Here is a 14,700-nt window from a genome sequence, read left to right on the forward strand (position 1 = left end):
TTTCATCTTATCATATTTAACATCTCAACTCTATAAACAAAAACATTTAAATAAACATTAATTATAATATTTATTTCAATTTGTATCTTTTCTTTTAATGTAGTAAACATCAAATTCATAACATGATCTTTGATCAAAAGAAATCCAAATCGATTTCAAAAACATTTTTTCATTAAATTTTAATATATGATTAAAAATCTATTTTGAAATAAACAAGAACATTTAAGTCAATGTTAATTATAACATTAATTTCAATTATCTACCTCCTAAATTTCACACTTTCATTATTCTTTAATTATTTATCCTAGGTAAAAAGCATTGAAAATCGATGCATCTCCACCCTAACAAGAATGCATTAATTGACTTCAAACTCATTGTATCTCTAAACTTGTGACAAAGTTCTAGCTATCTGAACAAGAATATTAAATAAACATTAATTATAATATTTATTTGAATATTAAATAAACATTAATTATAATATTTATTTGAATTATCTACCACCTAAATTTTACACTTTCATTACTGTGCCATTATTTGTCCTAGGTAAAAAGCATTGGAAAACAATTCATCTTCACCCCAATAAGAATGCATTAATTGACTTCAACAAGTTATACGTGGGTTATGGAGGTTGGAAATACTTTTAAATTTTCATTTAAAGAACATTAGTAGTAAATGTTACATGAATTAAGGATTTTTTTTGGTTAGAGTGCAGATTTCGTGTATTTTTTGGTTTGTTTTTGTGAAGTGAATGATTGGAGGATAATGGGTTGTCTTGGAAGGCTTTCCTAAAGTTTTGAAGGAGAATTTTAGGCGACTTATCTCGCAAGCACTTTAGAAGTTTAGAGTTTTATTTGCAAATGATTCTTTCTTGTTAAGATTGGTTTTTTTGAGTCTAAATCTATAAAAAGCAGTGATTGAAGTTAGTTTTGAAATCAATGACAAAGAGATCATTTCTATAGTCATGACAAAAACTCAAACTATTTAATGTAAAGAGAATCAAAACTATACCCACATTATAGATTATCTCTAAAATTGTAACAAACTCTAGCTATTTAATACGAAGAGAAACAAAACTATACTCACATTATACTCTCACTCATAAATGATCTCTTAAATTGTTTGAAATCTCTAGTAAAGAGAATCAAAACTATACCCACATACATATTGCACACATCAATACAAACTTATAGATTAAGATATTAGGTAGGCAAAGACAAGAAATAATCTAAAAGCTGACTATAATATAAATTAATGCAAAGCAGATCAAGCTGGGCAAAAATAAAATAGTAAGCAATTTAAGAGCATTGGCAGAGAGACTTGAATGTGAAAAAGTTGTCATGGTCCCACACGTGTCCTTAAAAATGTCGTGCACACAAAATATCACGTTATTTATGTCTGTATCCCAATTATTGAGCTTCTATTCACCCAACACATTAATCTCAATTACGGCAAGCCAACGGCTGAAATGAGTTTTGAGTTAGAGGCAGATCTCCGCCGTTGGATTTACGACCATGGATTCTGATTATTCCGAGTGTCGGCGACCGGGAAAGTGTGCCGGCCGGGAAGCTGGTGTTCGGGCAGGGTCAGCTTGACTCGTGCACTGGCTGACTGCCCGAGGGCAGCATATGCCAGCTCATATGCACAATATGAAATTTGTCTGCAGAAGTCGCCATTTTACTTCATTTTAAGTAAATGTATTAGAAATCAGTGAGTTGTACATTGAAGTGCTGAGAGCTCCAGCACTTAATGGAATGCGTCTTTTGGCCTGGATTTGTTCTCTCGACGAGGAAATGAGAAAGAGCGAGGAAAAAGACTGAGGTAGGGAACTTTACCATGGGCTGTGGTGCAGAGATACGTTTGTTTTTTCTTTTTCTTTCAAATTAGCTGATTAATCGGGGTTTCTGAAGTTTAATGACTGGGCCGCCAGATTTTTTGATTCGGGTGTGTGTAGTAGGAGTGAGTAGGTTAAGCGGAGTGTCGGTTGTTGGTCCTTTTTTAAGGTCGTGTTTGGCTTGAAGTGGTGTCGGAGAGGGTTTAGGTGGCTTGGGTCAACTCCTGGTGCGTTTCCCTGCCGTGTTAAACTGCCACCGCCATGGATTGGGTAGTGTAGAGCTCGAGCTGTATTGGGTTAGTGTTGTTTTGTTCAATGAGCAAGCTTCAGTGCTGTTCAATGTTTTGATGGTTTGACGTTGTAAATGATTTGTGGGGGCTTGAGGAAGGCCAAATCTATATCTTTTGACGTAGATCGACTGTTTAATGCCAAATGTGGAATCTGCTTTTGTTTAGATTTGTGTGTGCAAGTGCCAGAGACATTTTTTGATGGGGTTCCTATAGAGAAATTTGAGTGCTAAGGGGTTGGACTTTGATCATTGGCGTTCTATGTTGATGCTAGTGCTCTGGGTTTACTGTGTTGAAAGGTGTTACAGCTATTACGTGCTTTTAGATGTGGTAGGGAAGTTGTTGAGTTTGGGCGTTTACAGGGGAAGTTAATAAGTGAGTTTGTGTCTTGGCAGGGGCTGTGTTACGTTGTAAGCTCTACATTGTGCTTGGATTAGAAGCTGCAATGGACGCCGGCTCTGGGCTGTTTGCTGGTTCTCGTAATGGAGATGATATTGTGTTGATGCGCGGCGAAGGCGAAGCTGGGGTGAGTTAACGATTGTTTCTCTTGACACGTGTTACTGTAGGAATTTTATTTGTCATTGAGAATACGTTGTAGAATTTAGCACGTTATTACTGGATCTAGCTTGTAGTTAACTACTGAGATCAAATGCGGATGATTTTGGAAGTTTGGGGTCTAGATCTGGCTGAAACTGCGCTGGACTCGTTTTTAACATGGTTCTTCTACTGAACTCCCAAGTAGATAACCGACTTCGCTGTAAAATTGCCATTCAAGTTTATGTTTGTAGAGTCTAATCAAAGAGTAAGATGAGTTTGTTCTATCCTTAGACTTAGATCCCTTCCCAGACATGTTGAGGAAACTTTGATTTGAATCACATCTGGTGCATCAATATCTGTTGGCTACATTTTGATAAATTGGCGTCTTAGGAATGTGTGCACTTCAATTTCCTCTACGTTACTAGATCACATTGCTAGAATTAGAAATCTTCCTTCTATGCAGTAATAGTAGCCAATGCCAATAATCTGTCTGTTCTTTTACAGCCGCTCCTACTATCCATGTATGGTTATTAACTTCTCAAGCTTCACTTCTGTTGTTGGTCTTTTAACCTGCGTCTGGTCTGTTTTGGCACGTTTAGATTTCGATAGTATAAAGTGTGAGATCTTACAGTGTTGGACACTGTAAATGTGTGTTGGGCACTGTAATTGTGTGTTGGGCACTGTAAATGTTCAGATCTGGTGCTTATTATTATTCTTAAAATGCACTCACTTTTCTTCATCTGTGTGCCTATTTACTCTCAACAACATTTTGTTTTTAATTCTATTTTTTCACTTTTTTGGGTCAAATGCAGGCTAAACCTATGAATCATTTAAGCGGCCAAGTCTGCCAAATTTGTGGGGATGATGTTGGGCTAACTGCTGATGGGGATCTGTTTTTAGCATGCACCGAGTGTGCCTTCCCTGTGTGCAGGCCTTGCTATGATTATGAGAGGAAGGATGGAAAAAAATCTTGTCCTCAGTGCAAAACGAGATATAAGAGACATCCAGGTTCGAACATCCGTGGATTACTTTTTATTTGAATATGAAATTGTAAAAGTCAAGATATTAAAAAAGTGAACTTAGCGTAGGCAGGATACTCTGTTTCCAATTGTTTTTATAGCTAATCTCTTTTCTCTCTGTATTGCAAAGATGCTGACTAAGGATTTTAATTTTTCTACAAATAGGATGCCCCTGGGTGGAAGGTGATGAAGAAGAAGAGGGTTCTGGGGACTTGGGGAATGAGTATCATTACTTGCCACCAGGTGGCAGAAATGAAAAACAAAAGATTGCAGAGGCAATGCTGCATTGGCAAATGAGTTATGGTCGAGGGGAGGATGTTGGTGCCCCAACATCTACAAGGCAGGAGACTTCTCAAAATCATATGGCTTTTCTCGCCAACGGTCAAGTGGTGGGTTCTAACGTGCACTACCATATGGGTTTTAACCTTCTTTTTCCTATATAAGTTCATATCATTCATTTGGATTTGACTCTTTTATACCTATATAGCCTTCTATACATGGATTGAATCTCATTTAATCAATTGCAGGTGTCTGGAGAATATCCAGCATTATCCCCCGACCATCATGCTGCTGGTGCACCCCCTTCCAGTGGTGGTGGCAGCAAGCGGGTTCATCCACTTCCCTATGCTGACCCTAACCAACCTGGTATTTCTCCTTTTTACTTTTTATGTTTCATTTTTTTAAATATTGAATAACATTGGTTTTCTTATGTATTATATAGGTATAAAGTATAAACAAGTCACTAACATTGGTCTGCAGGGTGTGCATAATGTGTTGATTTTCCTGCTGATACTCGGAAATACTTACGATTGTTGTCTAAACGTGTTGCCAGTTCAAGTTAGGATTGTGGATCATTCCAGAGACTTTAGCGCCTATGGGTTTGGAAATGTTGCCTGGAAGGAGAGAGTAGACAGCTGGAAGACAAAACAAGAAAAAAATCTGTTGCAAATGACAAATGGTGGAATTGGAGACTATGTTTCTGAAGGGAAAGGAGGAGACATTGATGGTGGTGATGGTGAAACTGGAGAGGATCTAATGTATGTCCATGAGCTTTGGGATTAAAAATGGAGTAAACTATGATTTGCATTGTGCTTCTTGCTCTTGATTTTTATTAACTGAAACTATTTAATGTTTTTGCCTGTCATAAAGTACTTTGCGTAAACATCTTCTTGTGTTGTACTTTTGTATTTATTTTTCTATTACAGTGTCTGTGTGGTTTGATCTTCCCTTTGATAAATGTCATGTTGGTTTTGAAATTTGTGTTCTGCGTTGGCTCAATTCAAAGCAAAATTTGAGTCTATCATTTTTGTTTAAAGTTAATCCTTCTGATTTTTTCTATTCATTGGATTTTATATATTGATAAAAGTTTGAACTACACAATTATTGCCATTTTTATTTTGTGTGGTAATACTCTTCATGAGATCTAGAGAATTCAGGGTAGTTTTTTTTCAGAATGTGGTAGCAATGTCTGATAAGACTGATGTCAAGCAATTTCGTTATCATTACTTGTGTAATAGTTAAACCATTTGTTTTGAACTGGTCATCTATTTCATATCTGAATTTACTGTAGTATTGAAGCAATTCAGATAAATAAGATGCATATGCATATGTTTTTTTAATAGTTGTTTGGTTGCTTTCTATACTTATCAAGTTATTTGTGTTGGCAGAGATGATCAAGCTCGCCAACCTCTTTCAAGAAAGGTTTCCATTCCTTCTTCCAAGATTAATCCATATAGGATGGTGATTGTACTTCGGCTTCTTGTCTTGTGTGTTTTCTTCCGATATCGCATCACACATCCTGTCACCAATGCCTATGCACTTTGGTTCATTTCTGTCATATGTGAGATTTGGTTTGCCATATCCTGGATCCTGGATCAATTTCCCAAATGGCTACCTATCAACCGAGAAACTTATCTTGACAGGCTTGCTTTGAGGTAAGATTATCATTCATAGATACTATGCATTATTAAAGTCAATTTCAGTCTGCTATCCAAGTGCTTAATGAGAGAACCTGCTAATGCTGATTTAATGAAGCTTATGTGAAGATTTTAAGAATCAATCCTGCATTACAGGTATGATCGAGAAGGTGAACCATCTCAGTTGGCTGCAATTGATATATTTGTCAGTACAGTTGACCCTTTAAAGGAACCTCCACTCGTCACAGCCAACACTGTACTGTCAATTCTCGCTGTGGATTATCCTGTTGATAAGGTTTCTTGCTATGTCTCGGATGACGGAGCATCTATGTTGACTTTTGAAGCTCTTTCTGAAACCTCTGAATTTGCAAGGAAATGGGTGCCTTTCTGCAAAAAGTTCATCATTGAACCTAGGGCTCCAGAATGGTACTTTTCACAAAAAATGGACTATTTGAAGGACAAAGTGCAGCCTTCCTTTGTAAAAGAGAGGAGAGCAATGAAGGCAAGTATAACATACCAGATTCTAAAGTTTGAAGCTGTAATATGAATAAAACTCTAGTGTTCTGTGTACAGTTATTACTAGTTTGTTTATTACATGGTAAAAACTTCAACTGAATTTTCTAATAAAACTTAATTATTTCTTTTGATGTATTGAGAGGAGGAATGTTTAACGCCTTTTCTGCTACAAGTCTATCCCTTTTTAATGCTTTATTATTTTGCATTAGTTGTACACCTCAAGTTTACCCTTCCTTTTCTTAGTTTATTAATATAGAATATCTTTAGTTTTTCTTGTGTACGCTGCTGTATTTGTTATCTAATTTCTGCACCAATGATGTCTAGAGTTTCTGCACTTCACCTATGTTCCACATAGTTCTTGAGATCTACTTTCGATTATTCCCTCTTATGTGAATGAAGTGAGCTTTTTCATTTCCTCTGGGTTTTCAGTCAGTATTTATTCTTTGGTTTTTTATCCTTTTAGAGAGAGTATGAAGAATTCAAGGTTCGAATCAATGGGTTAGTTGCCAAAGCACAGAAGGTTCCTGAAGAGGGGTGGGTTATGCAAGATGGTACTCCTTGGCCTGGCAACAATACGAGGGACCATCCTGGGATGATCCAGGTATGAGGTTTTCAAGACTTCATGAATTAACCTGTCTTATGTTATATGCCTCACTGTTTTGCGTTCCATGACTTGATCGACTTGTCAAGCAGAGATGGTATATTTTAATAATTATAGTCTTGATTTACTTATTTGAGTTCCCTTGTGTATCAGGTGTTTTTGGGACACAGTGGAGGGCTTGATACTGAGGGCAATGAACTGCCACGGCTAGTGTATGTGTCTCGTGAAAAGAGGCCTGGATTCCAACATCACAAGAAAGCCGGTGCTATGAATTCATTGGTATAACATTTGCTCATGTTGTCTAGAAGTGTGCTCATTGTAGTTTCTTCATTCATTGTTTCAAGGCTTGGATTTCTTGATCTTTATACTTATCTCTTGCCATGTACAGGTTCGAGTTTCAGCTGTACTCACTAATGGGTCTTACATGTTGAATCTGGATTGTGATCACTACATAAATAATAGCAAAGCTTTGCGTGAGGCCATGTGCTTTATGATGGATCCTAATCTTGGGAAATCAGTTTGTTATGTTCAGTTTCCCCAAAGATTTGATGGTATTGATCGGAATGATCGGTATGCCAATCACAACACAGTGTTTTTTGATGTGAGTATATCTTCACACGAACCATATGCTTTTGCTTCTACTCTATAGTCTATAACAAACTGTATATGTTTGCTTCACACGCAAAACTTTGCCAATTGAGAAAGAGGCTAGGGAGTGTAGAGCTCAAGGTGGTGGTTTTTCTAAAAATCATTGTTGATATCCCATATTAGCAAAGGTTAACTGGTGCTTGTATGCTTTGTGGAATCCTTTACCTTACAATTAATTCTTAGAAAATTTGGTATGAGTTCAAAAGTCATAGAGAAATGATTATCTTGCTCACAGAAAATAGTAATCAGAAGGATGACTGAGTAAAAAAAAATGATCTTGTAACATATTGAAAAAATCGAAGAAACTGAAAATATATCTAGAAGTAGTCCCTCAGATTCATTCCTTGGCATGCATGTGCATGTGTTTGTGAAGGCTTATAGAATTAGATTGCCTATCCTACAAAACAGGAGCCTACATACAAAAACATTCCAAAATAATAATAAAACAATCAAAAGTAACTTAGCATGGAATATTTGGCATTGGTGAAAACTCTTCTTTCCTACTGCATGGGTGCATAAATGTGCAGGCATACACGAGTAAATATTTGGGAACAAATTTCTGGTTACATGCATTTTCAGTGTTCCTGACACCTGTCAACTAATAAGCTGCATGGTTTACTTTGCAGATCAATTTGAAAGGTTTGGATGGGATTCAGGGACCAGTATATGTGGGTACAGGATGTGTTTTCAATAGAACAGCACTATATGGCTATGAACCACCTCTCAAGCAGAAATCAAAGGCATCAACATGTCTTTCAGCATGCTGTGGTGGAGCTAGGAAGAACAAGAAAGGGAATAAAAAGCACGCAGAGAACAAAAAAGCATCAAAGCAAACTGACTCCACTGTTCCAATATTCAATCTCGAAGATATAGAAGAGGGTGTTGAAGGTGAGTCAAATCAGTATAGTTATTTTTTTTCTTATGATCATGAATGATTTTATCACATCTTACATTGTCATTTTCTTTTATGAACTCAAGGTGCTGGATTCGATGATGAGAAATCACTTCTTATGTCTCAGAAGAGCTTAGAGAAAAGGTTTGGTCAATCAGCAGTATTTGTTGCATCTACCTTGATGGAACATGGCGGTGTTCCACAGTCTGCAACTCCTGCTGATTTATTGAAAGAAGCTATTCATGTTATCAGCTGTGGTTATGAAGACAAAACGGAATGGGGAAGTGAGGTATGGAAAAACAATGTCACACTATCAGAGTGCAGCTATTAGATAACTTATATTGTTGTATAATTGCTAAATGTAATAAACTGTATCCGCAGATTGGGTGGATTTATGGTTCAGTCACAGAAGATATTTTGACTGGTTTCAAAATGCACGCACGAGGCTGGAGATCTATTTACTGCATGCCTCCACGTCCTGCATTCAAAGGCTCAGCTCCCATAAATCTTTCTGATCGTTTGAATCAAGTGCTTAGATGGGCATTGGGTTCTGTTGAAATTCTTCTCAGCCGTCATTGCCCAATTTGGTATGGCTACAGTGGAAGGCTGAAATGGTTGGAGAGGCTTGCATATATCAACACAACAATTTATCCCGTGACATCTATTCCATTGCTTGTATATTGCACACTTCCAGCTGTTTGTCTTCTTACTGGAAAGTTCATCATCCCAGAGGTAGAATTCTTGATATGCTTTTCATTTCCTCTACCTATTTTTTGTTGTTTATGAGAAGCGTAGCAAGTTTAATGGTAGGTGCGTTGCCAAATGATTTTGATATTTTTTTTCATCTTTGTACTTGCAGATCAGTACGTTTGCAAGTATCTTTTTCATTTCACTCTTTCTATCTATTTTTGCAACTGGTATTTTGGAAATGCGATGGAGTGGAGTTGGTATAGATGAATGGTGGAGGAATGAACAATTCTGGGTGATTGGAGGTGTGTCATCTCATTTATTTGCAGTTGTCCAAGGGTTGCTGAAGGTCCTCGCTGGTATTGACACAAACTTCACTGTCACATCAAAGGCTTCAGATGAAGATGGTGATTTCACAGAGCTGTATATGTTCAAGTGGACTACCCTTTTGATACCTCCTACGACTTTGCTTGTTATAAACCTTGTAGGAGTAGTTGCAGGTGTCTCATATGCTATCAATAGTGGGTATGCATCATGGGGCCCACTGTTTGGAAAGCTCTTTTTTGCTTTTTGGGTGATTGTCCACCTTTATCCTTTCCTCAAAGGTCTGATGGGAAGGCAGAACCGGACACCCACAATCGTTGTTGTATGGTCCATTCTTCTTGCATCTATCTTCTCATTGCTATGGGTGCGGATAGATCCCTTCACTACCAGAGTGACAGGACCAAATCCAGACAAATGTGGCATTAATTGCTAAGTATTCTTACTATCTATATTATTCTTGCACTGAGAATTATTGATCCGGGCATTTTTCCTCATTCAACATTCTAAATGATTTACTGGGAGATCCATTTGGACATCTTTTGACAATAAATAGTAAAGAGTGATGGGACATTGGCGTGATTTTGAAGAGTTCGACTGCCTTGACATTGTTGTTTTTGGCATTGGCAGTTAATGCCCAGTTGTTATTAGATGCAGTTATATCATCTGTCAAGAACAATGCTCCTATCAACCTATCATAGTGGTGAGATGCCTTGTAAGTATTGTTCCATTGCTATATATAGCTTATTTATCAGGACAAAGCCGGTGCTCTCAAGAACAATGCTCCAAGGATTAAGTTATTTAAATGATGTTTCTACTGGGGTGATGATCGAAGTTTCTATTGTTCTTAGTGATTAAAATCCTCTATGTCAGGGTGTTTTGTCACCAAGCATTGTTTGTCGCAGTTGTTGGGGCTGTTGAACTGTGGACATGAAAGCTAAGAATTTGTGCCCGACTAAAAGTCTGTCAGCTGTTTGTTTATTGTTGGCTCTAGATGATTGATCTGTCTTTGACAATTGTCGGATGTCGAGATGGATATATGTATGCACTATGCAGTATACTCTTTAGGGTAGTGCCTGGCTTAGCCTGAACCATTTAAAATTTCTGGAAGATTCTTTGTAATAATAATCCTCTTCTATTATTCTCGACTGCTGAAATGCATGTGATGGAATTTGGGATTTGGTATACCTAAACCTAGTCCCAATCTTGCTAATAATATCAGGAGCATATTCAGTTAAATCAGTCTGCTTTTTATTCTTAGTTTTCTACTGCTAATTCAATGGACGAGTTAATTTTTTAGTGTTAAAATGTTGAAATGAATTGCTATTCATGTGCAACGAAAATCCCTTATATCAGCAGGTTATGTTTTCAAATACCTTTACATCCATCGAAACCTTGCATTTGCCTTGAGGAATGTTGCAACTTTGTTCTACTTTGCCTCTTCTACAAGCACAGTGAAATGATAATCATGAAATCTTTTATATGTAAGTTCAAATTGTTCAATTAGGGCATGTCCCCATGCTGCTGCTTAGTTTATTTTGGTTAGACGCAGCTGCTCAACTTTTTAAGGAGCAATTTGTGGAGCAGGTGGCCCCATGGATTAGTCAAATGGTGTGGTCCCATGGATAGTCAAATGGTGATAATATTTTTTACAAATAAAATTCATAAGCAAAATTTTAGTCAAGTAAATAGGAGAGCAAAAAAATATGATGAAGCCATGTGTTTTTATTTTTTTCAATAAGCAGTATTTCTAACCTCCCCTTTTTTGCAAAGGTTATTTTCGCTTATTTTCATTTTTTAAGCAGCTGCCGCTCCACTAAAATGGCATAAGATTCCAATTTATCCTTTTCCCTTAATTAGAATTTTTCATGGGAACACTCAACTGCTTAAATTTAAGCAGAAAATGATCATAAACAGCTGCATGGGGACATGGGGTTAGAGGGAAATCTTTGAAGTTATTTATATGTGAAATAAATTGAACTTAATAAACTCTTAATAAACTTAAAAAATGTTGCAACCAGTGCACATTGTTTGAATTTAAAGATGCTTAATATATGACATTTGTCAATGCTTGACTTTTGCAGTAGTATTTTAATTTGGTGTTTGATGAATTTGACTTCAAAATTACACAGCTGAATTCTGATAGCAATATCATAATTTGAATAATGAATTACAGCTGAATTCTGATAGCAATATCATAATTTGAATAATGTTAATTCATGATCCTGATAAAGTATTCGAACTCTCACATGTAAGAGTTTCATTCTAATGCATTGGTTTTATGTATTGCGAATTCAAATTAGCATTTTAGCATTTTTAAGTTTGCATATGGTTTGAGCCTTTTATGGTAAATCAAAACCCTGAAAAAACTTTGCAAAGAATGCCCGAGCAAAAGAAATTTTCTAATTTTTTGAGAAACGCATGAAAGTTGAAAGCTTGACATGAGTCTCTATTATGTTCAGTTGAATTGATCTGGGAAACGATGCTCGAGCAGAAGAAAAGCTTTTTATTTTTTCAAAAAACATGTGAAGTTGAAAGATACATTTTTAAGATTAATTTAGTGGTTCAGAGATTATCATCGTCCAGACTTCATTCCTGTGGGAGTCCAAACAGAGCAAGATGCATACTTTGCAGAGAGTCTGCGATGCTACTAGCCATATCGGAGCGTGCTATGGCCAAGAGGCACGAAGGGGAGGTTGGATGTTTTACTGTTACCAAGAATACTGTTTCTATACAACATGTTTCAGTTTACAATTCAAATTTGGATAGTTATTATCTGTTATGGATATGTTTCAATTGTAGATAAGAGTCTGCACAAACACTAGTGTTGTTATAAATATGTTGATTTGATGATATGGTTGTCAAAGCTTGTGGGAAGACTATTCTGTTAGAAACATGATCTTGTCGCATCTATTAAAATGTGTTGTCGTGTCTAGCACTCCCAAATTTGTGGCATGTCGAGTAGTTGGAAATGGCGAGCAAAAGGGTCACGATCGAGGTAGTCTACGTGTATAAACGTTTGCATGTCTACAACTTGATCATATTGCTTTAATGGCTGTAAAAGACTGTCATGCAGTGCAACTAGGGGCATCGATATTCAAAGTACAAATGGCATGAGAAGATGGGCAAGCAACGGGAGTGGGCCACCACAATAGATGGAATGTTAGAGAATATGAAATCCACAGGCTGTAAGACTTTTATGCGTATCCGGGTACTATTAGGCTATCATCAATCGGCGGGGAATCTAGGAAGGCGTACCTATCCTAAGCTAAGCGGTAAAGTACTAAGTGGGCAACCAATCAATCAAAGCTCGAAGCGCGCATATATAATTGTGGGAGAAATACCGCTTTCCCAACCCCCTCCTTTTTGTCAAGTTTCGGGTTTTTCTCCTTCTTTCTGATTTGGGTTGGGCTGTAAATGGTTTGACAGGTTGGTTTGGTCTGTCCGGCTTTGTTCTTTTGGGGTTTGCACCCCTGCTTGGTCGTCTTTGATTTTGTAAAGGATTCTCTAATTATCGCTGTTTTTTTAATTAAAAACAAAGATATTTTGGATAAATAAATGTAAATGAAGAAAATAGTTAATTTTATTTTCAGATAAAGAGGTGGGACACAATGCGTTCAATTGGATTTGAAATACGAATAAATTAATTGAAAATGTATTTTGAATTGAATGAATGAAGATTTTTAATTAAGTCCATGGGATCAAAAATTATGAATGAAGATTTTTAGTTAAGTCCATGGGATCAAAAATTATGAACGACACAATGAAAAACACAATGAAAGAGATGGAAAATATGGGATAGAAGAATAATACCCAAGATAAGAATTCAAATTTAGGATGACTGGATCAAGATGAATGATCTTTGCAAATAAATATGGGATAGGAGAATATTATCCAAAATAAGAATTCAAATTTAGGATGATTGGATCAAGATGAATGATCTTCGCAAATGTTGAATTTTTTTGAGTGTTAGGTCAATAAATTTTTTGTTTTCATGATTATAGATTCGATCTTATTCAATTTTAGAATAATTTAAGCTGATTTCCTAGGTCCAAAATAGATTCTTGTGATTGTAGATATGATCCTAATCTATAGATTTGCCCTCCTCGTGCATATTTGGTCTTGATGTTTGTAGCATCTGCACTTTCAAAAGAGATTATCGTTTAGATTGATATATATATTAGAAATAATTTGAAATCTAGTTGTCATCTCGAGTCTTATAATGAATTATTCTTTTAAACTTGGAGTACATTATTTTAGACAAACAAAAACCCATCAACACCACTTTGGCTTTTCAAATAGAAAAAGTTGACCAAATTAAGAGATAGGGAAACAATGCAGTTAGTTAGGCCAATTTGATCCATGTGAGAAATAATGGCCTATGCATGATTTAATCTAATGATATGAAGGATAACTATTAACGAAGGCCTTTAGGTTTAGATTGATTACTCTCTCTAAATCTACGGCCGGGGTTAAAGTTACTAAGTCCTTTCATGGAAATTTGTAGAATACAAAGAAACAATAGGTTGAGAGCTAGGAAGATGCATTGTGTTGAAGAACAAAATGATGGATTTGAGGATAAAGACGAAGAAGAGGATTTATGTAGGTTATGAACATGTTAAACATAAAAAAAAATACAGTTTTTTACTCCATTGTCGAGAATTCAATTGACATGTATAACCTATTAGATTTTGGTTGTGTATTTTCTTTATCATGTATTGATCTTGTTGACCATTTCTAGAAAAATATGATACATGAATGGAGAGCATGTAGGAGATGTTGGCTTTGGACATATGTGCAACCTAGGACCTTAAGGGTTTGCCCAAGAGGGTGTTTCTAAAAAAATTAAGAGCATATGATAAGTTAGAGAGTAAAAGGTCATATTGGTGTCTATGGGCCACTACTAAAGAGAAATTTGGTTTTGGTCATTTTTTCCCTCCATCTTTAAATTATCTTCTATTATATTTTTGCTTTCTATGGAGATTTTGAAGTAGAGGAAATAGATATAAAACATATTTTCTTGCATGGGGATCTTGAAGATAATTTACAAACGACAATTGTATGGTTTTAAGTAAAAGGAAAAGTAAATTTAGTTTTTAGGTTAAAATGGCCCTTGTTTGTTTTGAAAGAATCATCTTAAATGAGGTGTTAGAAGTTTGATGATTTTGCATTTAGGTTGAATTTTGTTAGAAGTAAAAGGTCATTGTTTTTAGATAATTTTTTTTGATGATAATATTCTACTTATTGTTTGATGAAATGCTTATTGGTAACAAAGATTCTAATTATTGCTTGATGACATGTTTATTGGTAACAAGGTGATAATTGGAAAGGTTAAAAAATAATTGTGTATTGACATGAAATATTTAGGGTTAGATATATTTACCTTGGGAAAGGAAATAAGTAGGGATTGAGTTTACATAAAACCTTGACTTAATCAATGTGAAC

General features: G+C 36.0%; 1 protein-coding gene across 1 annotated transcript; it reads left to right on the forward strand.

Moving 5' to 3' along the window:
• Positions 1–1,660: 1,660 nt before the first annotated feature.
• LOC131049080 (cellulose synthase A catalytic subunit 3 [UDP-forming]) lies at positions 1,661–10,396 on the forward strand. The gene is made up of 15 exons (XM_059219919.1): positions 1,661–1,818; positions 2,514–2,644; positions 3,468–3,663; positions 3,840–4,063; positions 4,202–4,319; positions 4,507–4,711; positions 5,342–5,608; positions 5,747–6,092; positions 6,570–6,707; positions 6,861–6,986; positions 7,096–7,308; positions 7,982–8,243; positions 8,334–8,536; positions 8,629–8,979; positions 9,107–10,396. The coding sequence occupies exons 2-15, from the start codon at positions 2,564–2,566 to the stop codon at positions 9,689–9,691; spliced, it is 3,315 nt and encodes a 1,104-aa protein (XP_059075902.1). The 5' UTR covers positions 1,661–1,818; positions 2,514–2,563; the 3' UTR covers positions 9,692–10,396.
• Positions 10,397–14,700: the final 4,304 nt, after the last annotated feature.

Source organism: Cryptomeria japonica, chromosome 4 (assembly GCF_030272615.1).
Source record: "Cryptomeria japonica chromosome 4, Sugi_1.0, whole genome shotgun sequence".
In the NCBI taxonomy this organism is placed as follows: domain Eukaryota; kingdom Viridiplantae; phylum Streptophyta; class Pinopsida; order Cupressales; family Cupressaceae; genus Cryptomeria; species Cryptomeria japonica.